Source organism: Taurulus bubalis (assembly GCF_910589615.1).
Source record: "Taurulus bubalis genome assembly, chromosome: 3".
In the NCBI taxonomy this organism is placed as follows: domain Eukaryota; kingdom Metazoa; phylum Chordata; class Actinopteri; order Perciformes; family Cottidae; genus Taurulus; species Taurulus bubalis.
This window is the reverse complement of record NC_136591.1, coordinates 30,964,781-30,989,246: the sequence shown is the minus strand read 5'-3', so window position 1 is coordinate 30,989,246 and position 24,466 is coordinate 30,964,781. Positions and strand designations below refer to the sequence as shown.

The following is a 24,466-nucleotide window of genomic DNA, read 5'->3' as shown; positions in this document are numbered from 1 at the left end:
CTGTAACAAGCAGCAGCCAAATGGCCAAGGTATTTGTCCAGGCTTCCATTTGGGTAATTGTGTCAGGATTTACGAGAAGCCTGCATATGTCTTACCTATATTTATTCGCATATCTATTTCTATGGATCGGCAGATTTAAAAAGATAAGCTTTGAATGTGTACTCAATTTAAAAAAAAATGGACACCACAAGCTATCAGAGTCCCAAGTCATCTGTGTCTGACCAACAGCCCAAATAATCAGTTAACAATGGGGAAAGCTGCAATCTGCTAGTATTTTGTGTTTTTATTGTTAATTGACTGAACCAATTATCAAAACTGTATTTCATAAATTATCTGTTGAAATGCTAATCCTTTCAGCACTACAAGTAATGACTTTCTTTTACACATGTTCTCTTTCACAGCTTGTGTTTGTGTGTCAGATGAAGCCATTGTTTTTAACCGTAAATGGGCTTGAGTCATTATTTGTAACTACATTTCACAGTTGAAAATGGCGTGTGCCGTATTTGTTGACTTGAAGAATTCTAAGTTCCAACATTTATTTCAGTATGTGTTAGTCAACAACTATATTTATTTATTGTGCTGTGTGCTTCCTTTCACACTTGCACTCTTCCAAGTTAATGAGGCATGTCTGTGACGTTACCGTGCTCTTTCACGCTGTTAGCAGGTCCATCCAGGCTTTGGATGATGGAGTTTTATATCTGCGTTTAAGTGAAGTTTAGCCGGCGATATAACCGGTACTTTGTATGTTCCCCATAGTGATGATCAGTAGTTCCTTCCTACTGACAGAAAAATTATAAAAATATTAGATAACGTGAATTTCCTTAGCAGAATTGTTTTGCTCATGTATTGTAAAAATGTGAGGGGTTGAGTTGACGAGACTTGAAGCTTTGTCCAACTTGTCTCGACGTAGCTTGTTTAGGCTGATGTAGTTTCCCAGGAACTTGATCTTTTTTGGGGAAAGGTTTTGTCTCTGCCACATGCCAGGTAGAGGCTGTTGTTAATCCCACCATGTCCACTGTTTTCAGCAGAACTAACATAGAGATACAAGTAGGTGGGTATGTTCACGTCCAAGTCCTTTTTAATATTTAGCATCTTAAACGCTTGCTCGTTAACGCTGATGTGTGAGTTTACATTGCTGGCTGCTGCTTTGTGCTGTTCACATGCTCACGTTGGTATTCATTAGGAGCAGCTGTTGCTACAGCCAGAGCAAACAAAGATTCAGAAACGGATCTAAAGTATATAACTGATACTATCAACGTAGGCACACCTGCAGTAACCTTTTACTTTCTACTAAACACCCAGCATGTTGGCGTGTAAGACCCCTCTGTTGACAACAAACAGCATCCCACTTCTCTCAGCGGAGTAGTCTGCATGTGTTAAGGAGGTTATTCACTGGCTGCCATTTGTTCACCCTCTTGCTGACTTGCTCGAGCAGTTGCTCTATTGAAGTTCAGTTGGACTGTATTAGGGTGATGATAGCTGCAACAGTGACTGCATTGTTAAATCATGGGAGATGTAATGCAAAGCGTGGGACGAAGTCTCAGTTTTCACTTTCTTCCCTGCCTGCCTCTTTGTCTCATACGGGGATAAATCACCACAGCCACGTATCCTTATTCCTGTTATAAATCTTCCTGCTCTCTGCAATATGACTGCTCCATTTAAAGTTGCTTTTCACCCCCAGCCTTCGTGTTGCCTGTAGGACAGTGTGTGCTGTGCCTTTGCAGTGAACACAGCGCAAGCATGCAGGTAGAGATACGGTTTACCAGAAAAGAAACACCAGCTGCAGGCTAAGCCTGTTCTTACTGCAGTTTAAAAAAAAAATATCCATACTATTACAACTATGGACAGACTTAAACGGCCCTCCTCTCAGTGGTACTACCACTATATCATTGAGCAGGTTTGGGATTATCTCCCTGACTTTCACCTTCAACAAATGTCTCAGCTCTTCTACATCTGCTGGCTGGCTGGCTGGCTCGTCCAGGCTACTGAAATATGATCAGCTCACGGTTGCATTGACAGTTTTCTAGGGTAGGAGTGTGTGCGTGTGTGTCTGAACACATGCGCGTGCTTGTAGGAGGGGTCCCACACACTCTTTTGTTTCCCTCTGAAAGCTGAGAAGAAGGAATGTCTGCCTCCCAGCTGTCCTCAGCAGTGAGGGTGATAGAGGAGAGAAGGGGGAGCTCACTATTCACCTTTGCTAACATCCACCCATCTGTTACTCGAGGGCAGTTTCTCTCTCTCACTGTGTGTGTGTGTGTGTGCGTGTGCGTGCTTGGGTCTTAGGGGTTGGAAAGAGGGTCACACAATGGTGACCCCCCCCCCCCCCCCGGCCCACTTTGGCCTCTCATACATATTTAACCCTTCAAATGCAAAGTTGTCTGTTGTCCTACTCGGAGGCACGCTGCTTAAATCTGTCACTGTGCCCCGTCCCTCAGCGAGCGAGGACAATGGGGTGTATTGGCAGCACACGTGGCTTTCTAAATGCATTGCAGCAGCAGGGGAGGAATGGGTGGGGAGAGTGAGGATGTTTCTGTCTGTTTAGAGACTTCCTCCACCTTGGGTGTATGCACTGTGTGTGTGTGTGCGTGTGCATCTGTTGCAGCTGCAGGAAGAAACGAGCAGATGACTAAGTTCTCTGGAAATTCTCTTTTGGGAGCCCACAGCTGCTTGAGTCAGACCAGAAATCCAGTTTACTGTAGAAATGACATGGTCACTGCTCTGTCTAACCCCTAACCATTTGCACACGCATTAACACAGATAGGATGTCTGTGAGCAACACAACCCCGCTGTTTTACAACAGCAGCTTGGGACACTTGCAACCCACACTAAGCATAGTGGGGAAGCTGTCCGCCTGTATCTGTGTGTACTCGGGCTGTTGTATAAATGTGGCGGCACCTCCCTCACACTGCCTCCCTGTTCTTCATCCTCGTCCACCTCCTCCCCCAATCTTCCTCAGTTGGGTCCCTCCACCAGCCCCCAGAGGCCCTGGAGATGGAACGGCACTTTTTGAAAAAGAAAAAGGAGGAGGGGAAAAAAAGGGATGTCATGCTTTGTGGTTTCAGCTTTGTTCTGCATTTTTTCCTACAGTAATAAAAGTCCACTTTTTTTCTTCACATTTTCTTTCCCATAACCTTTACCCTTGTTCAACAAAATCTGCTTCAGTTTTCCACATGAGTCCGTTACCAGCTGTTCTATGAGAGGATAGAATATGAAAGCAGAAATTAGTTGGGCTAGTGTGTGTGTGCGCCTGTGTGTGTTTCTGTGTCAGTGTTGCAGCGCGACGACTTCTCCCTCGCTCACTGTAGAATATGACACTGCTACTATCGCTCACCCAGACATTAAGCGTTCTATGTTACGGTCCTGTATCACTTCATACTGTGTGAAGTGTCTCTCACTGAAAGCTCATCTGTGATGTTTATATTTGTGCGAAAGAACGAAAGTGAGTGCGGGAAACTTGCTCTTATTCAGTATCACATTTTGCAGTCGTACTATGACTCGCCTAATAATTTATAGTTTCACTGTCACTGGAATTGAAGTCAGATTTAAAGTATGACACCTGAAGTTTTCCAAACTTAAACTGTCTTCTATCAGACTACACACCAATCTAGTCACCGAGACTAGAGACGTAGAGACCCTCTTAATCCAGATGTGTCATTTGCGCCACCTTACAAACAACCTCATTGACCTCTTATAAAAATTTTAGAGCTAAGAAGATGAATCAGTAAATGTATTGAATAATAATCAATGAATTAAATAAATGTGATTTCTTCAAATGTCCAAACCCCAAATAGTTCAATATCATAAATCTGAAACTAATCTATTAAATCTATCTTTTTACCAGTGAATAATTTCTGTTTGTTTTGTTGATTTGCTACTGTGCTTCATTTGTTGCATGCTATTCCCCTCTCTCATCTCCCCGTTTCCTGTCCTCAACTACACTGTCAGCTGTCCAATAAAGGCACAAATATTTTTAGAAAAACACGACCTTGTGAGCCACTACTATCCACTGATGGCAGCAATGAGTTGTGACCCCTCCTTTTGCTTTCCAACGCTACCTCTCTTGTGGGCTCTGCTGCAATGTACTGCACTCTAATAATAACAGCTTGGCTAAAAATCCCATGGATTAGCGGGAGAGACGGGAACGTGGCACAAAAACACCCTCAACCCAAAAATGACAGCAACATCATCAAAAACAACAGAGGACTTGGTGAGAGGCTTACAAAGGAACAAAACATATTTGCCTGGCCAAAGAGAGCATCATCATCCTCTTGGTCTTTAGCTTTAATCCAACACACAACTCCCCCTTTAGCATACATTTCTCTCTCACACACGTACACACACACACACACGTACGTACACACAAATTCCCCTGCTTCTTGACACACTTGAACACACACACACTGGAAAACACACCCTCTTTTATGGCCTATTGTTCTGTGGAGCAGCCAAACAGCTGGCTGCAGAAGTCATCAGTATCTGATCTGCTTAAGAGCGCTCCCAGCTTGTAATAGAGGATAATTACAATTTTAATTTGCCTGAGCAAAGAGGGCTAAAAGCCTTGTGTCTGCCTCCCACCCGTGTTTTCCTCAATCCACCCCCCTCGCAGCTCTTAGCGGGCGAGTGCCATCCGTAACAGATGGGGAAAGGGAGATATTCACAGCCAGGCAGGCACATCAGAGCAAGGCATGGGATTTTAACGCCCCCCCTTAGCCTGAGTCTCCTCCAGCGCAGCCTCAAGGCGCTGGATGTTGGAATTAGCAATCAGCCTCATGGGCGCTCTGTCCTGGCCCAGTCCTCCCACACTGTATGCAGGTTCTCTCCAAACGTTTAACAATTAAGCTCTTTGATCAGCAGAAGATTTCTAATAGTTTGACCTTTTTTATATGTCCACTTCATTTAACTCTATATGGAAAATGACAAATCTGAGGGACTGTTCGAGTCTTCAGTCACAAATTCAAATCACGAATTACAAATTTGCCTCTGAGGGCTTTACAATCTGTACACATACGACGTCCCTGTCCTGGGACTTCACATCGGATCAGGAAAAACTCTCCCCTAAAAAAAATAGAAAAAAAACTTTCACGGGGGAAAAAAAGGGAAGAAACCTTCGGCAGAGCGACGGAGGAGGATCCCTCTTCCCGGATGGACAGAAGCAATATATGTCATGTAGAGAATGAACAATGTAACAGAGTTACAGTACATTCAACGTATATGACATTCGTTGAATGACAATTATTCATATAATGAGTAGTAGGCATGGACCATGGGAAACATGGGATGATCTCTGACACGTCTTGAAATGCAAATCTACTTGAATACATTGAATTCATTTATGCTTTTCTCACACGCCTTTTTCCTCTAGCTTTCATACGGTGCTTGTGACTTTGTGTTTTAGTCATTATTGTTTTCTACGTTTCTCAAGCAAACATCAGACCAGTGGGAGAACAGCTTGTGTTTAACTGTGACTCATTCCCTTCCTCTTAAGCACAAAACGTGGCGTGCCGAAATCCACTCTGGCATTGCTTTGTGCTTTTAATCAGGTTTTTTTGAGAGGGCGAGTGACAACCAGGTTATTAATCTTAACCGCTCCACCATCTCTGAAAACTGAACCAGCATTCCTTGCGCTAGCCCATCCCACAGTGTGGTATGTTCTGTGTCTGACGGCTGCCTCCTCTTCCCATTGTTGTTGTACAGAGCCTCTCCCTCACTCGCAGAAGTATTGGTCGACTTGCCACGACATGCCTCGTTTTTCCTTGTAACTGCTCGGGGCCACAGCGCTCCTTGATGCTAGCGGTGGCTCTGCCTCTCTTTCTGCCTGTGCATTTGATGATGGCTACCTTGTCCTGTCAGTATCTTTCTCTCTTTTTTTGATTCTCGATTACGCCACTCGCTACTTGGTAACCTCACCCTTCTCTTTCCTGCTAATTTTCAAAAGTAGTGTCATTTTATGTTTTAATAAATTCATATATCCGTTTTATATTCCTGCTCTAAGTGAGACAGCTCTGACATCTTTTGACAAGTGTAATCCCATGGGAGAGTGATTTTAAGTTTAAATTCTTCTCTGCTCCAAGAACCACTTGTGTCTTTATCTTTCCATATTTTGTCTTCAATTCCTTTTGTTAAGATGATTTAGGAATGAGTTATATTTTCACGGGATGTAGTGTGCAAGTCTGTGCGCTTATTTATGCTTATCTCGTTATATTTTGTTGTTGGTTGCAACTAAAATGCCAAACACAGTTTAGGGCTGCAACTAATGATGTTTTCAGTATTATGTTTTCTTCAGCCAACATTTCAAAACTCAACAGTTTACTAATATCTGGGACAAAGAAAAGCAGAAATGATCACATTTGAGAAGCTGGAACCAGAATATGTTTGGCATTTTTGCTTGGAAAATGATTATAAAAATAGTTGTAAGTTGTTTTTCTGTTGATTTAAAGCATTGAGTAATTGACTAATGTAACATGGAATTAGGACCAGCATAGTAACTGATATAATAGTGTCTTATCAATCAGCTAATGTCAGTCTGTGTTGTTATTACTGCTGCCAATATTTAGCTGAATATGTCGGCTGTTGTATTCTTTTTTTTTTTTAAGTGTTCAAATGAATTACCAACCTTGTTATATTGGTTTAAAAACCGTAAAAGTTAAAGATACAGTATGATTAAAAACATACATTAGTTACATTATCCAATATGGGATGAAAAATATCAGATATTGGTCAAAATCATACCGGTACACTGTGCTCTTCCACATACTGTAATTAACTACCTGGCTGTGTGTGTTTCACGGCAGGTAAAGGCTTGTAGTGGAATGTCTTAATGCCGCCTAACCACCGGTACTAGTGGAAGTTCAGTAGAGCCAAATGGCATTTGGAAAACTGCGATGTGGAACTGGTTGGTTTGTACAGGCAGCACAAGGCTTTCCTGGCATGAGAAAGAGAGTCTGGTTTGTTTTAGATTTAAAATGGACATTTTACTGGCTTCAATGTTCGTTTAGACTGACCTGTGTTCATTGACATCTGCGACTTGATCTGTCTATAAGAATTAACCCGAAAGAGGGTTAAGTTCAACTGTAAGCGCTAATGTAAGGCAGTTCCTTATAGAATGCTGCAGGAAAAACTGGCCTGTCCAATTTTGTATTTCTGCAACTAATGCAAATCTTGGCTCTTTGAGTGAAAGCCAGATTACGTATGTTCTTCCACCTAGAGCCCAGTGTCCAGTCTCTCGGATCCCTCATTGTTATTTATTATCATACAGTGTTTACTCTGGTCTGACGTCTGTGTGGAAGAGGCCTTTGTTTTTTCCAACGTTGTAAACCAAAGCATAGTATTTGTTATTTAAAAACACTTTTGTATAGCTGTTGATGTGAAAATGAATATAAGTACATGCCTTTTATTTCGGACCCAATCCTGCAGATAAGAAAAGCTTTCAAAGTCGGTTAATGAATGCCGTTAACACTCATCTGTCTTCTGCAGTTGTTGACTGCCTCCTGCGCACCACAAAAGATCACAACAAAGTGGCTGTTGGTGAGCAGCTATTGTCCCAAACTGCCCCCGAAGGCCTTTTTGTCCCCTGCTGCTTACAACCATGGGTCATCAATTTATCACCTTTTCCACCTCTATTAACACCATCTCCTCCTCAGAGGGCCTTTAGTCGCCCTCAAGCAGCTCCGCGAACAACTGCTCAGGTCACGGTGTCCAGTGGCATCCAGCAATGTGTGTGTGCAGATAGTGTTTCTGCATGTGAGCGATGGAGCGTGGATGTGTTTGAGTGAGAAAGATTAAGACTGTGTGCATGTTGTTGTATCTTATTTAACAAACCGTCGGCTTGTGTTTGAGTCATTAAACCAGATTGTTTGATGTGGCTGTAATCAATATCAATACAGTTGATCTGCAAATGGGGCTCTACATCTCACTGCTAAATCGCTGAACTACTAAATATAATTCTTTGCTTTACAGGGCTTCAAAGTAGTTGCTGTAATTTCGTTTTTAAAGGGTGAAAGGCTACATGTTCTTTATTCAATCTTGTAATCGTGTAACCACTAGCTTGAGTTGAAATGATTAGTCGATTTAATTAACTTAGTCGAGCTATGAAAAATGAAGCTGCATTTTGAATCAATGGTTTATGTTTAAGTACTTTAAATGACAAAAACTCTTTGTTCCCAGCTTCTCAAAGGTGACTTTTCTCAGCTTGTCTTTTTTATGATGGTTAATAAAAGTAATTTGTCGTCTGGGTAATGACCCCTTTTCACTACTTTCTGACATTTTATAGACCAAACAATGACTCGATGAATCAAGAAGATATAATGAGAAATACTAATTAGTTGTAGCCATATAACGAAGTATCTTGTGAGAGAGAAAGATCCAGTTTGAGTAAAACCAACCGACTATCTTCAGGAGTAGTCGTAACATAACTGTTAGTTTTATCGTATACCTGTAGAAAGCAGTGTTGGCATATCTTGAGCACACAGCAAGTACCCAGATGAATTCAATATCGCACCCTTTGGTGTCGCACAACCGAGTCCTAGGAGTGTCTTTGTGGGTGTTGAATGTGTTTGCGTGTTTGTGTGTTGGGATGAGTAGGCGCTCGCGCATTTGAGTGTTTGCTTTTAATCTTGTGCTGCCAGCTTAGAGCGACATTTCTTCCCGGAGATTAGAGGATGTTAGAGGCACTGCTGTGGAAATAGTTTCTCTTTCGATCTCTAAACGCATACAGACGCAAGATAAAGTGGCTGTTTGCAGTGTTGCTGTGTTTGTTTATGTCAAGCAAGCGATAAGGCCCTGCAATAGACCATGGCTAATATGATTTTATAAATACTCTGACAAAGGATTAAATAATGAGCCACACTGATGACCACTAGTGTTGATGTGTTAATAGTGTTCTATATTGTAGGGATGTTTTAAATGTACTTCTATCCGGGCCTTGTTACTGAGAGAAATCACTGTTCGTTAATTGTTTAATTCAGTGTGATTAATCAGATAAGATGTACCCATAAATCTTATTATGACACACGTATTATATTATTTAAATTATGTCTCATATGGTTTTTAGGTGTTGACCACTTTTCCTTTCATGGCGATTTTTGTCATCCGATCATGCCAGGACGCATTAACGGTCTTTACACTCTAAGATCAGGTCTTTCTTGCATTGAGATCCGATTAGCCGGACCACATGCTGAGGTAGCTTTGCTCGCATTGGAGAGTTATGGACAGCATATGGGCACAATCCGGACAATTTATTTAAACGTAGGTCTCCAGCCCTGCACAGGAGTTCCTCTCCCTAGCGAGAGCAAAGGGAAGATAGCAGGAAACCGGGGCTGGAGCACAGCCGAGTCCCGTTAAGTCACTGCTCGTGAAATCCCTGATTTTGCTGTTTCAAAATAAAAGCTTTAAATTACAAAATAGTGGAAGACTTTAATTTTTCGGAAAATATGTTTATCGCTTTGTTATCAGCCTTTCTGCAATAATACAAGTCTACGAATATTGCAGAGTGGAAGAGTAAGCAGCAAAATTAACGGGGAACTTTTATTGTGTAGAATGTATAGGAAATTAAATGTGTTAATCACTAAATTAGCAGAGTTTGGTTTGTATGGCTATTTCTTTTTTTATAAAACAAGTCTTCTAAAACAGCAGAGAAGAAGAGGAAGTAACAAACATAAGGAAGTATTTATACAAATTGAAATGTGTTTATCCAGCCACTCCTTTGACCACAAAATATGTCAGATCGCTATCTGATGGGCTGGTCGCATTGAAGTTCATCCGATCACAAAAGTCGCAGAAAAATGTAACCATGGACTAATTATTGGAAACGTTTCCACTGAAGCCCAAAGTCTTGCATAACTACTTCACAAAGGATCCAGATCAGTAGTAATACAATCGGCATGTGTGTTGACCATTCTCTAAGATCGGTATTACTGAAAGTAAAGTAAAGCTGTCATGTTCAAGTTTACACAGATGTTGCAATGTTATGTCAGGCCTGCTAGATTTAGATGCTCTGCTCTCTCCAGATTGCGTGCGTGTGTTTGTGCGCAGTGTTTAGATAATTGACTCTTATACTGAGACGAAACGCACACTCTGACACGAGAAGCTGGCGTGACATTGCAACATCATAGATTGAGCGTGGGAAGGTGGATCAAAGCACAATTATCTTTAGGTCTTCTGCCTCATACGGTCTTTATTGGCTGGCTGAGAGCCTTTAGTCTCTCATTAGAGCAAAGTAAATGAGCCCGGCTGAAGATCCTGTCCCACCGCCGGACAAATAGACCCACTGCTGGCCCGGGATGAAGACACTTTAATGAGCAGGAGATAATGGCGAGAAACTAGATCTATATGAAGCTCCGTGTGACATTTCCTTTCACTGTGGGAACTTCAGGTATTCTAAGCTGCTCCGCATAGCTGTCTCCACCTAACTTGTCACGTTGGTGCTTCTCTCTTGTAAAATGCGGCCTAGTTTCAAGTGACAAGACTTCTGAGTTTTAAGTATCAGCTCAACCTGTCAACTTGACAGAGATTCCCTGTGAAAAGTGGTTTGACCCAGTGGCAGCTGCCTGCAGGAGAGACCAGCTGACTGTTATGATAGGGGAGCGTAGTGAGAACAGCACAATACTCCAGCAGCACCACATTACTGTGATACTGACATCATCAAGGTTCTCCATTACACTGTGATGGAGCCTGCACCATTAGTGATCGTAGAAATGGTTTATTTAATGTAACATTGGTACATTATTCTTCAAAGAACCAGGCCACATGTGAGACAAATTGTCCTTCTACCCCCAGCAGGCCTGTAATACATTTAAATCCCCGCATAAATTGTTTCATATCCTGTCTACAGGCAGTTTCTAACGCTACTTGGTTTACTTGCATGCTTTATAATTACCTTGTTACCTCAAATATTCAGATATGGTTCAGGATAACGATGTTGCTTCTGGTAGATGATCAGAAGTCCAGCCTATTCAGAAACCTAAAGGGTCTTCTGTCAGCCGGCTCTTTCTTATTCTTGTCCCTTGTTTCTGTGTCCTCCTTTTTTAGGTTGTGCGCGGCCCCCCGGCGTGCAGCACGGAGACTTGCTAAACCAGACCGAAGCCAACCGTGGCTCGTTCCCCCCCGGCACCCTGCTGACTTATGGCTGCGAGCCGGGCTACACCGCAGATGGAACCACCACCATCATTTGTACCAGCTCTGGAGCCTGGTCCCATCAACCTCCACACTGTATCAGAAGCAGCGGTGAGCAAGTCTCAACAATACATTCATGAAACAAAGCTCACAAGAACATCATTTTGGATGTTCTTGGTCTGTTTTGCAGCTTTTTAAGAGGTCATGGAAAAGCTGGAAAAGTCATGGAATTTTAAAATGGTTATTTCCAGGCCTGGAAAAGACCTTGAAAAAAATAAAATCTCAAAGGTTTTTGAAAAAGTCATGGAAATGTGTTATATTCATATGTTCATGATGTTCATTTATGCTGAGTTTAAAATAATTGATATGCTTTTAAAAGAAAGATGCTCAAAATATAAGCTCGCATACATACAGGTATCTGTATGAATGTTTATTATTGTAATCAAACTATTGTCTCTCATTCATTTGTGTCATTTAAGGTATACTGTATGCTTTGGAATTCTCATTGTTTGTTTAAATACTACATGTTCTCACTTTTTCATGTAAAAGTTTTCAATTTGTCTGTCTATGGAGAACATGTATTATAACTGTAATTTTTTTGTCGCTATGAAAACATTTCATGGTTAAATTCATGGGATGATGGCCTTAACATTGTTCTCACTTCCTCAAAAGACAGCGTTGTTAATATCTGAGGTCATTCATGTGTGCTTAACACACATGAATGACTGCATGGAAATATCACATCAGTTCAATGTCACATTGAATAGTATCATAACAGCAATAGTGAGCGATGTCCTTGAGCTCCAGCAGGGAACACTGGGACATTTCACTCAATGTCAGCATTTAAACCACAGGAATCAAACCTGACCACAGGTAGAAATAACGGCAAGCCCGCTTTCACACCCAAAGCCACGCTTATTAAAACGTCTACCGCCTCCCTCCGTTTCTTCTCAGTGTGTTCACCCCCCACTGAGCCAGAGAACGGAGGCTACCGCTGTCACCCGTCTCCCTGCCACCGCCTCAGCCAGAAGACCGTCATCGAATACTTCTGTGACGAGGGATACGCTCTGAAGGGAGACTACAAGTTCCTCACCTGCCAGAACGGCGAGTGGGACGGCCCCATGCAGATCAGCTGCCGACTCACACAAGGTCCGCCACCTCAGCTGACCTTTCCCTTTCATGTATTATGTCTCTGTGCGCACACAAATACAGACATTGTAAATGACGATATGTGAACCACTTTTTCACTTTCACTCTCTGTCTCTTCTTGATCCCGTCAGACAAGGAGCCAAGCTCCCCGCTGGGTATACCTGCTCTGTCCATTGTGGCGTCCACAGCCAGCTCTGTGGCGCTCATCCTGCTGTTAGTGGTGCTGTTTGTTCTTGTACAGCCAAAACTCAAGTCCTTCCATCACAACAGGTAAGATTGTGTTCTCACCCCAAATATATACCAAATGTCACCATATCTGGGTTCACTCAAAATGTCACAATCACATGGTATAATAACCCATTCGGTCACTTGCCAGCAGTTGTTGGTGCCGCTTTTTACAAGGAAAGGCATGACATTATTTTGGGTGCTTTGGCTTCTCAGTTCTGTCAGGTCACTTTTAATTGTAGGTGCCATGCAAGTCACAGTCACAGTAACTCCACTCAGCATGGCTTTACGTAACCATGTACTTACCGTGTGCCTGCAATTTATTTCAAGTTTAAAGCGCTTCTTTCAAGCTGTTGAATGGCCAATCTAGACCATTGCTTTGCTTAATAATAGAGTAGAAAGTCTTTAGAGAGTGAGATTGACGACAAAAATGGTGCAGACATCCTGCCTGCAAAACATCCTCTGACTTCTAGTGTTGGTTGACTTGAATGGACTCCATTTTGAGATTGTTCCTCAGGAAGCTGGCATTTCCCCACATCACATAACATCGTCATATTGTTTGTCATGAATCGATTGCCCCATTTGACCTTCAGCCAGAAATGCAAATGGTGCTTTGTGTGCATTTTACTTTCCAATTTTCTTTACTTAAGAGGGTTAACATGTTGAAAAGGGTTTTTTTTTTTTTACACAACCAGAAACTCTATATTTCGTTATTTCTGTTTGCTCAGGAAGAATGCTGCCCTTTTTAAAATCAGGTGCCGTAAAACCACCTCCCTGTATGTGACAAAGTGACACAGCAGATTTGGCTTTCATTCCTTCTGTGGACACACCTATTGTTCAAGTTTGGTTGAAACTAGTTACATAAAAAAAAAGTTCTCTACAAGACCTGGCAACTCGTTTTACAAGTTGGCATTTCTTAAATACTTGAGAAATGAAAGTATAAGTACAAAGTAGGAGGTAACCCCATCACTGTCGGTAACCGCCTCTGTGATAAAAACAGCCACAAAGATCTGATCTAACGCTCATTGGCGTCTTGTTGATTGTGTTGTGGACCCGAGAGCTTAGGGCAGTCTGCTATAAAGGGATTGTGCAGTCAACGCTAATCACCTCCTCTCAACGGTTCTACCGCGACACGCAACACACGCCACACACGCGACTGCATCACGCCAATCAAGCCGTGTTCACGCTCGTCCTTCTGTCGGTCTCACTCTTTCTCCGTCTCACCCTCAGGAGGGAGCAGGGCATCTCGGGCCAGTCCAGCTCCATCATGGTTGAGGGCGTCCAGGTGGCACTGCCCTCCTACGAAGAGGCCGTGTATGGAAGCGGTGGACCCGGCGGTGCTTCTGGTCCTCCCCCTTCTCCGGCTCCTCCTCCGGCTCCCGCAGAGTCTCGAGTCCCGATCGTGCTCTCTGAGGGTCTTCCTCAGGGAGCCACGGGGGGCCAAGGCGCCAGCAGAACACGCCACAACAGAGACTTAGACTTCTGTCTCCCATCCACGTCCTCCTCCTCATCCTTCTCCTCCCGCCGTCATGCAGAGACGGTGCTGGTTCATCAGGCCCCCTCTTCCTCCTCCTCTTCATCATCATGGGCTAGAGAGCACCCTGGGGGTGCATGCGCAGGGCCCCTACCTCTCCGTAGAGACTCTGAGAGTAGCGACCAGCACAGTCTGCTTTCTGTCACCTCTATAGATGAGTTTTCTGATGGTAAGAGAAAATGGTTCCACACATTTATTTAATTAAGAGATAACTCTCTATTAGATTACGTTCATGATTCATAATGAAATTACACATTTTAGATGATTTTCTTTTCTAAGCATGCATGCAGGGCTACAACAGTGAGAAATGTTTGGACTCTACTAAAGTTGATAGAGAATAGTGTTACAAATGGCTCATGAGAAACCTGTTTAATACAATCTGTTCATTTTATTGGTTAAGATCTCAATCAGAGAATCAGTACGGCAGCCAAAGCAGTGACACGGCAATCACATCGATGACCTAAACATGACATCCAGTTACACGGAAATGTTTTTGCTGATGTCATGGATTACATGACTGTGTTGGGTAAACTGCTGACTCTAGAACCATTTCTCTATTCTGACATGTATGTTTGGTTCTCCTGCAGATATTCCCCTGCTGAAGGAAGCATGAAGCCTCCCAGCCTGCTGTCAGCAGCGGAGGCCTGATTTCTCTATCGCTCACTGCTGACCAGGACTGACAGTTGCTGTCACCCTATTTCCCCCGACTCCCCTCAGCAGAGAAAAAGACTAGAACTGTTCCCCATTGCCCACGCAACCTCTTCTGCCATCACCACCCATGCAGAGCAAAGCCAACAACCAATACCCGCAACGATGGAGCACCACTGGACGCAGCTACTGGATCAAAAGACCAAGACAATCCGGACAAATAAAGCGGTGCCAGCTCAACATAAATCCTGTAGATCCGATGTACTGTGTATGTAAAACATACATACTGAGTCACGGTGTGTGTGCTTTCTGCTGTGTACCTCCTCCCAGGTGCAGGTCTCTATAAAAAACAATCCTCACAGAGGCTTCATCGGAGAAGGCCATAGTAATCGAGACACGTCGACTCTGTCTGGGATTACTGCGGATAAAAAACGTATGGCGTTCGTTCCTGGCGCTCAGAATCGTCTTCCCGCTGTACTTGAAATGTTGTGAGTGACGGCTGGGTTTTTGTGGCCCGCTTTGTGAATGCTGCATGTTGTTTTTAGTTATTGCTGTCACAGCACGGTGGCACTCTGAATGAAGCATGAAGCCTCCTCTCTCTCTCTTTCTCTCTCTCTCTTTCTCTCTCTTTCTCTCTTTCCGAGTATCAGGGCGGCGTCTAGCATATGGATTAGTGGGATTGAGAACCACTTCACGAGAGCTAAAAAGGGTGCAGCGTTTTACGAAGTACCGTATCACAACTATAAAAATACCTTCTCCCTTTCTTTTCTGTTGCCAGCTGCACCCACTATCTGGAAGGTGCTCCTTCTGTCGCATGAGTGGGATTGATTGGTGTTTTGGTTCCAGGACTGTGCCGTGTATCTCCCTTGTAGGAGGAGGAGGAGGAGGAGGAGACATCATTTCACAGTTTGTGTAAAAGCTGAGGAGAGGTTGTCTTTCAATGTGGTGATTGGGCAAATGACTAAACTTTAGGGTTGTGCGTGTCTAGTTTTCTTCCCTTTTTATTTATTGGAGTGTTGCTCAGTTTGCTTTGAGTTGCTGATTGTGTGTGTGTGTGTGTGCGTGCGTGTGCGTGCGTGTGTGTGTGTGTGTGTGTGTGTATGCGTCAGTCAGCCAGGCAAGAGAGGACATGTCCTCATATGGTAGGCCTCATTTCAGACCAGACTGGCTTCACAATGTCCCCGTCTCTCACCAGAGGAAAATGTCCCTCCCAGCATTGAATAAGTCACATGAACAAACTAGCCTCACTTCAGGCAACGAGTCCACTACACAATGTGTGTATTATTCATCCACTCCCAAGCTAGAATATTTATCATTTTCTGCTGAATGGCTGGAAAACCACGAGTCCCCCGAGAGGAACTGGCTCCCGTCCACCTTCACGCCGAATCGAAGACTCTCCACTTTAGTGAGTTACAGACACGACTGCAACTGGTTGCAGTGGAACGCTATAGTTTGGTGATATAGCGCCCCGGCCTCGCCACGTACACTCACTCCCCCTCCTAATGCCGAGTGCAAATTTATGAGCGAATCACGGTGTGTCGTCTGAAATCATCCTCTGTTCTCATCTCCAGTTGAAAAAGCTTTGGTGGTTGAGCTGGTAACCCTGGAAACAGCATGACTCCGAAGGATCCTGAGAAATACTTTTCAGGCTTCAGAGGAAAAACTCAAACAAACGCGTCTGAATTTCTATTCTGATTTAGTTTGGCATTTGTGGCCGTCTGTCATCGTCAACGGCTGCATCATTAATGCAAACAGAATGTTGCCTTAGACTTGTACATTGTCTTTTCTTTCTTTTTTTGTATAATCTCAAGCCTCCTCGCTGGTTGCTTTCCAATACTGCAACGGATTCTGTTTTCCCAATGGCCTTACTCTGTTCTTTTCTATTCTATGCATACAACTGTCTTTGTGTATTTATCAGTTTACTTGTGTTGTGGACACGACTGAAAGAATGTCCATTCTTCTCTGTCCTCCCCTAGCTTTTACAGCTACTGTGATGATGATGATGATGATGATGATGATGAACCTATAAGCACCTATATTTCACTATTCGTTTGCTTCTTTGCTACAAGGCATTACAATATTATGGGATTGAAAAGAAAAAACTCAAATTAACTTTGCATTCAGAAGCACTGTTGTACGGTGTTGCGTGCCTGAAGATTACAGGTTTAAAAAACTACACATCTTGATTCTTAGTTTCAAATGCTTTCAGCTTTGATTTTTCCTCTGTACATGGCAGTGGGTGTGGAGATAGTAATTTAATATTTGTATAAAGTTTAATTTAATTTTACAGTGTGTGTATATAACTTTCTAATTAAAGCTTTCTTTTGAATGTGGAAGATGAGGCGTCATTATTTAGGCTGTTGTCCTGCACTGTCATTCTCTCTCTCTCTCTCTCTCTCTCTCTCTCTCTCTCTCTCTCTCTCTCTCTCTCTCTCTCTCTCTCTCTCTCTCTCTCTAACGGACATAAAGTACACATTTTCAGACTTTTCAAAATTAGGTCTGATGTCAAGACATTTCCAGTACCTACCATCCATGGTTCCCTTTGAATTAGATCCTGGAAGAGTTCAACCTTTTGCACATGAAAATCCTGCTTGTGTTCAATATCAGCTTTAATAAATACAATGTAATATCTCTAAAGCTCTTCCTAGTGTGCCTCAGGTAGCATCAGTCGCATAATTGTACCTCATGATAGTTTTACCAACTATATATCCACTATATACCCTGGGTGGGGTGGTGCTCCATCTGCTCCATCAATTCAAAATCAATCTTTCACCAGTCTAAAGGGAAATTGTCTTGGTCTGATTCATAACTGCTTCGCCTTGATTATTCTGCTGCGTTTGATTTGACTGCATAATGTCTGTGGAGCTTTAAAGCCATAGCACATTTTAAATGACTTATTACAATCAATTCTGTATGAAATTATGAAGAAGAAGAAGAGAACGGTTATTACTGGCATAACTTGGTTGTTTACTATTTGTCCTGCTGTTCTACTGTATTCGACTCCGGCTCCCTTTCAGCTATAGCTCTCTGTACAATAATACTGTGTCTGAGTGACACCTAGTGGTCAGAATTAGCAACGGCACCCACAGCGTCATCCTCAATCAGCAACCCGAAATATATAAAAGGATCTGGGGAATATATTAATATATTACGCATAGGCTGCATTTAACATTTAATATTTAACCCAAAGTCTGATGGACAGCCTTCACCCTAGAAAGATAATGCTGCCCATCTTTGCTTACTGTTTTCAGACAGATATGTCACTCACTCATCCTTTAAAAGAAGATGTACTCTATTAAAGGTAAACGTATGGAGTCCTTATATTAAAAAACACGTGCAGTTTACTGAACTACTTTTTTTGTTCTTTTGTATGTGAGCTATGTTTTTGACAAGGTACAAACATTGACAGTTACATGAAGATTACAATAACTGTTTATTATCATGTTACTTTATGATCATCGTTGTTTGCATTTTTGTTAATACATTTCAACTGTATGAAATAAAAGGGAATACCTAATTTTTAATGTTGGACAATAATTTGTGTCTTTCATAGTTATCTTGATGAGAATACATTTGCTTCTTTGTTAATGCGAAGCTATTTGGAAAAAAGAATGGCGATATGCTGGGAGGGGGTGCAAAAGCTTAAGGTTATTTAGTTTTATTGATTTTTCAGAATTATCCATTTCATTTGATTATATTGAGCCCAAAAAAATCATAATTGTAATACCTTGCCACACGAAAGAACAATAACAAACAAAAAGGTACATTGCACTGTATGAGTTAACTACTTCCAGAAGGTGGCGGTAATCCTCAAAGAAGGAGACGAAGAAGAAGATGGCGTAGAAGAAGAAGAAAAGCAGGAGGACCCTCCTGCGTTTACGTGCCCCCTCCCTGAACAACAGAGGCTCCATTTTGTTTGATTTTTTTGCGGTCACTGTCGACAGCCTGCAAGGAAACACCACCAGGACCACTTCAAGCGTACGTGTACACATTTTAAAACGCAGCGCCACTGCGCCATGCAGTTACCGTTTTGCTAAAAATGAACGTTATCTGTGGCGCGTGAGCATCGTGAGCTAAAAGCAGCGCGTGTCTGTGGTGAAATGCGGTCGCGAGGCCCCGCAGTTGTTCTTGTCTGGCTCTAGCGCTTCTCACCAAACTGACACACGGGGTCGTGTTTTGGGTCGTTTGTCCTCCTCAACGGTCGCTGACGTCACCCCGCGGGACCACAATGTGAGTTAACCGTTACGTATGTTTGCAGATACACGTTTTCAACGACGTCGACGATGAGCGGGTGTCGTATCTTCATCGGCCGTCTGAGCCCCTCGGCCAGAGAGAAGGATGTGGAGCGGTTCTTCAAAGGATACGGCCGCATCCGAGATATCGACCTCAAGAGAGGCTTCGGGTTTGTGGTGAGTCTGGGAAACTACGTGGGAAATGTTGTCCAGTGTCGCTCAACGGGCCCAAAACGCAGCCGTTTGTTCTGCGTTGAGCAGCGGCGTTATGTTTGTTTATTTATTTTATCCAATCATTGTTAAGTTTAACCACATTTCTCTCCGTATTCTGCCGAATGACACACCCACACGTTAAATGAACCGGTGACCATGTTGCTGGAGACTAAATCTGGGTCTCAGTCACGTGATATTTCTCTTTTTGTATTGTATTTGTGAAATAGATCAATTCTACTTTTCACCCTAAAAGCTACATTCAATAACCTGCAATGACCAAATGAAAACAGTTTTTTTTTTTATGTATGGACAATCAGCAAGTTATTCCTCACTTGCGTTTATATATTTGTACCATTTGATTCTAGTCACTTGCAAATGGGCTCAAATGTCAATCTTCTTACTTTATTTCTGGAACCCTCAATGTAGATATTTGGATGGACGCTATTGTGCCAAAGGATGATGCACACAGTAGCTAGACAAGCTCCCCACAGCTTGTATATGATTAAATAAGAGAGGCTCTACTGCCATATTTAAAATAATGTTGCATCGTTCTCCTCGCACACTAAAAAAGATATAGCACTGGTTGAAGAAAAAAAGCAGAACGGTCAAGAAGTGTTGTTGTAGTAAATGTTGTATTCTGTTTGTTGCAGGAGTTTGATGACCCCAGAGACGCTGAAGATGCTGTTTATGAACTTGATGGCAAAGAGCTGTGCAATGAAAGGTAGGAATTTGTGGATAAATGTCATTTCTATGCATTTCTTTCTCCTCTTGCTCTTACCTGTTTTCCACTGTAATTGTTTTCTTCTTCCAAAAACAAAGCCCAAACAAAAAGCATTTCCTGTTATTTCAGGGTGACTATTGAGCATGCTCGTGTCCGTCTGCGTGGCGGTCGTGGCAGAGGAGGTGGAGGTGGCGGCGGTGGAGGTGGCAGTGCAGGAGGGCGTTTCTCTGATCGTTATGGCCGGGGCTCCCAGAACAGTCGGAGGTAAAGTTTCACACGGGTCACCTGCTTTATGATGGCAGGCAGATACGTTTTCCTAGATGTCATTCAAATAAGGACCATGTGTGCAAGTACGTTGTTTAAACGGCTGACTAAATAAAGTTTTGTATTTTTAACAGTTTAGTCTAGTTTACAAGTTATTGGCTGTAATGTTGATTATTTAGTTGTTGCAGCCTTTGTTTATAATCGCTAATGTCAGAGCTTTACTTTTTTGTTTAAGTGAACCAGTTTAATTCAGATTTAATTCATTACCTCCAGACTGGTAATGTCTTAATATCCACTATGAATTATCCTTTCTGTGCTAATTCTCTGTTCGTATTGGTCAATTGATTGAGTCTTTTTCCCATTTTCAGCCGAAACCCTCCTCCGATGCGCACTGAGAACCGCCTGATCGTAGAGAACTTGTCTTCTCGCGTCAGCTGGCAGGTTAGTTTCGCAACATTTTCATACACCGCTAGTCTCTACAAGCTGCAACACCACAAATGTTATTGCCAACAGTCTGCCTCCAACAATACACACATGCAATTGTAGATTTACATGCTGCTAAAAAAATATATAGAATCTCTGGAATCAAATTGATAATTTGCTAAACTTGCTAATATGTTTAAACAGAAACTAAATTGTTTTTTAAAAATGTATTTTTTTATTAAATCTACGTATCATGCAGCTGTGTAATAAGTCAAATAGCAGTAACAATAAGAAAACAATTAATTTGTTCCTTTTTTTCAAAATTTTAACCAATTCTTCACCCCTTTATTTGCCAGCCTGACTGTTGTGTCATATGGAAGAGCTCGCTTAAGGTGGAGTTAACCCCTTCAGGGTCCTTCTGTCTGGGTTGAGCCTCTGGTGTCAGCCAGTCTGTCCTACTCCTAGTTGACGCCTGCTGGTCATGTGAGCGATCGCTCCACACTAGAGGCGCTGTCGGCCCCTTCGCCCCGCTCGCAACGCCTCCTGTTGAAGGCAGGGGGATGACTGGTGTGAGGCTGAGAGCGAGAGAGAGGAAACAGAGGGTTGGAAGAGAGAAAGGAGAGGAGAGAGCGAGAGTCGATGGTGGTGCCGTATTGATCGATGGTTCGTTAATTTGAGGGGCTTCGGTCGATCGATATCCCCCTCCCTTCCCCCTCTGGTGTTCCCGCACATCGCGAGAGAGAGAGTGTGAAATCCTCCCAGGTGGCCATGGATATAATCTGCTGTTATCCCGAGGTTATGGTGGGCTCGGAGAGCCTGCGGCCCAGGGGTTTCGCTCTCAGGTAGTAGTTTCCTCTCTTCCACCCTGTTCACTCTCTTTACTGAGGCAGGGTGCCGAGACGGGGCGGTCCCGGCATGGAGCCCTGTGCCCTCCTTGCCAGGGAAAATGGGGCTCTTTGTGCCAAAGGCTGCCCAAGTGGCGCCACTGCAGCTCAGTTCATGCAGATGGTGTTCATGTCTCTGTAGTTGTGATGAGTCCAAGAATCTCAAAGCTTTTTGCAAATACTTTAACCTGTTAGCTAAAGTTAGCGTTTGTAAAAAATAGTTTGAAATCTAAATTGGCAAACATTTAATCTTGACTAGGCTTTTGTATGTATAGATGTTTGTGTATTTTATTTAACTAAAACGGACACTTTTGAATTATTAAACAGCCACCGAGGTTCTTGGACTCCTCCTTCTTATTTGCAGTAGCCTGTGTAGTCCTCTCAGAAAATCTAACCATCTCTCTTTTTGGGTAAAATCTGTCCTGTTATGTGTTTCTGGCTGTGCTTGTGTCCTGAGCCTCTCCAAAAGTTGACTGACGTTTACATGTGTAGGACCTGAAAGATTTCATGAGACAAGCTGGAGAGGTGACATTTGCAGACGCACACCGGCCCAAGCTCAACGAAGGGTAAGACCATTCAATGTCAAGCTTACGGTTGCAATTTGAAGAAAATTGCTATCCACTTCATCTAAGATTGTACTTAATACTGTTTCATGTTGTTTTTACAGGGTTGTTGAGTTTGCTTCTGGCAGCGATCTGAAAAACGCCATGGACAAACTGTCTGGAAAGGAAATCAATGGCAGGAAAATCAAGCTCATTGAAGCAACCAGGAAGAGGTGAGCGGCTTTCTCTTTCACCCACGATTGGCTGCACACAGCACTGCACTTTCTCCTCATTTTTCTTTTTACTTGCAATGAGAACAAGCTATGCTGAGGAAGGTGTGAAGAACATGGTTTATTACAGTAAATGGATTTAATAGAGCTGGGCTGAAATGAGATGAGACTATTTTATCACACATGAGACGTGCCAAAAGAAAGCTAAGAAATCTTGGAAATTATAGTTTATATTTATATATTACAACACATTGATGCTATATTTATTAATTGTAGAAACACTTTAGCAAAATAAATCCAGTCGTGCAACACGATGTGTGTTTTTGTATGTTGTGAAAATATAAAATCATTCTAATGTTGTTCTTCTCTCATTCCCCAGGTCAAGAAGTCGTTCCCGGTCTGGGAGTTCCTCTCGCTCACGGTCCCGTTCCCGTTCTCGTGGTCGCTCTCCATCTCGCTCCCCCAGACGTTCCCGCAGCCCCGCCCACAAGGCCCACAACCGCTCCCGATCCCGCTCTCGCTCTCGTTCCCGTTCTCGCTCACGGTCCCGCTCCCCCAGTAGGTCCCCTGTCGGCGGCGCCTGCTCTCCAAACTCCAAATCCAAGGAGCCCCCCAAACGGCCGTCCAAGACGAGCAAGGCTGGAACCCCGCCCTCCCCTCCGCCCGTCCAGAGAGGCTCTCGTTCTCGTTCTCGTTCTCGTTCCCGTTCCCGCTCTCGTTCCCGCTCTCGTTCCCGCTCCCGCTCCCGTTCCCGTTCCCGCTCTCGCTCTACTGACAGCCAGCGCTAAGCACTGCATCCAAGTTAAATAGGAATAACAGTAGAAACGACTTGATTCTGCAGGATCTGGAGCTCCTGCACACGGAGACGAGAGCTTTGCTCAAGTTAGTTTTTGCCTGTCTGGATTACCATAATTATACTGACTCTTTTCACAGTTAAAACACCAACACATTGTCGGACAGGAACAATTATACTCATTCATATATTTAATTGCAATTATAGGGCGATACAATTGAATACTGTAAACATCACTGTTACTCAGTGCTGCTGTTTGTGGCCCTCGTCACCCGTATGTACGTTCACACCCAGTTCAAGTGAACCGGCGTCAAGTTTCACTGTTACTGGGTCTGTAAACCTAGTAATCTACATTCTGAAGGGACTCTGTATTTTTTGGGCAGTACAAAGCTTTTGATAAGTCGTGTGACCACTTTCTTAACTTTTTTTTTTTTTTAAATGTTTTTGCAATTCGGTTGCTAGTCAGTTGGAGAGCTTTTAATCAATTTCCAAATTTTTGTCCTTCGCCTTCATTTTTTTTGTCTTCTACCTACTTGTAGCTACGACAGCTGGTGTGTGTGTGCGTGCGTGTGTGTGCGCGTGTGTGTGTGTGTGTGTGTGGGTGATTTTTCTTTTCTCAAAATTTAGAGTTGTATTATTGGCATTACGCAGTATCAAGAACACTGTACAGATGCACACACAATCCAACAGTTAAACACCTGTGCCGTAAATGAACTGTTAATGTGATGGATCTTACATTTTCTTGTCGTTGACTGTTTACTTTTATTTTGTTGGGAGGTGTAAAACTACTTCGAGGATAAGGTCAACACTTTAATTTCAACACTTTTAAAACGATGTTTTTTAAAGAACCATTTATTCTAGCATTGTTATTGCATTTTTTTTTTTTTTTTGATTTAGGGTTTTGTGTACAGCATTGCTGACTTTTGTTTTACATAAGTGTAAAATGTAATTCCAAGAATGCGTGTGTCTGATGTTACCATGGTTTAAATGAACATGTAGACAAAAAAAATGCAACATTTTTGTACGTAAGGATTTTATTTTCAGTGAAAAATGATGGATGTTTCTATGGTCTAGGAATACGGTGGACTGAAACAATAAAAACAATTTTAACTAAATTATTCTTTTGTTCATCAGTGCTTTTAATGAAAATTATACAAATATATGAATTATACATTAATTACATGAAGACTCCTCCATCCGAGGCCTCTTGGTCTTCAGCGATCTCTGGCTGATACTTCTCTGTAGGTCAGGCAGAGGATAGATGCAAACTGGTTTACTAAATCAAGCTTTATACTCAGCCAATGCCGAACAGCTGATTCTGCTGTTGCTAGTGACTCTTATTTGGTGGATGATTTGAAGTCGATCAGTAACGAGCTTCTGGTACCCCAAAGGTGATTCTTTGGAGGCAATCTCAATGCAAAGAGATATCGAGATGAGATTCTGCAACCAGCAGCAATCCCATTGCTCCCAGTCTGATACCGAACTCCATCCTCCAAGAT

At 42.8% G+C, this 24,466-nt stretch overlaps 2 protein-coding genes across 2 annotated transcripts in view; both read left to right on the top strand.

Annotated features, from left to right (window-relative positions):
• The window catches only part of susd6 (sushi domain containing 6), a 30,515-nt gene extending 13,523 nt beyond the window's left edge, over positions 1 to 16,992 (top strand). Inside the window, exons 3-7 of the mRNA XM_079215484.1 lie at positions 11,026 to 11,220; positions 12,064 to 12,258; positions 12,390 to 12,528; positions 13,714 to 14,186; positions 14,605 to 16,992. Coding sequence (XP_079071610.1) covers positions 11,026 to 11,220; positions 12,064 to 12,258; positions 12,390 to 12,528; positions 13,714 to 14,186; positions 14,605 to 14,630 — 1,028 coding nt within the window. The 3' untranslated portion in view covers positions 14,631 to 16,992. The remainder of the gene's footprint in view (positions 1 to 11,025; positions 11,221 to 12,063; positions 12,259 to 12,389; positions 12,529 to 13,713; positions 14,187 to 14,604) is intronic.
• Positions 16,993 to 18,605: 1,613 nt separating this feature from the next.
• On the top strand, positions 18,606 to 24,076 carry srsf5b (serine and arginine rich splicing factor 5b). Its single transcript, XM_079216330.1, has 8 exons — positions 18,606 to 18,643; positions 18,924 to 19,074; positions 19,761 to 19,831; positions 19,961 to 20,095; positions 20,464 to 20,536; positions 21,895 to 21,968; positions 22,070 to 22,177; positions 22,554 to 24,076. Exons 2-8 carry the CDS (start codon positions 18,949 to 18,951, stop codon positions 22,960 to 22,962), a joined length of 996 nt encoding a protein of 331 aa, XP_079072456.1. The 5' UTR covers positions 18,606 to 18,643; positions 18,924 to 18,948; the 3' UTR covers positions 22,963 to 24,076.
• Positions 24,077 to 24,466: the final 390 nt, after the last annotated feature.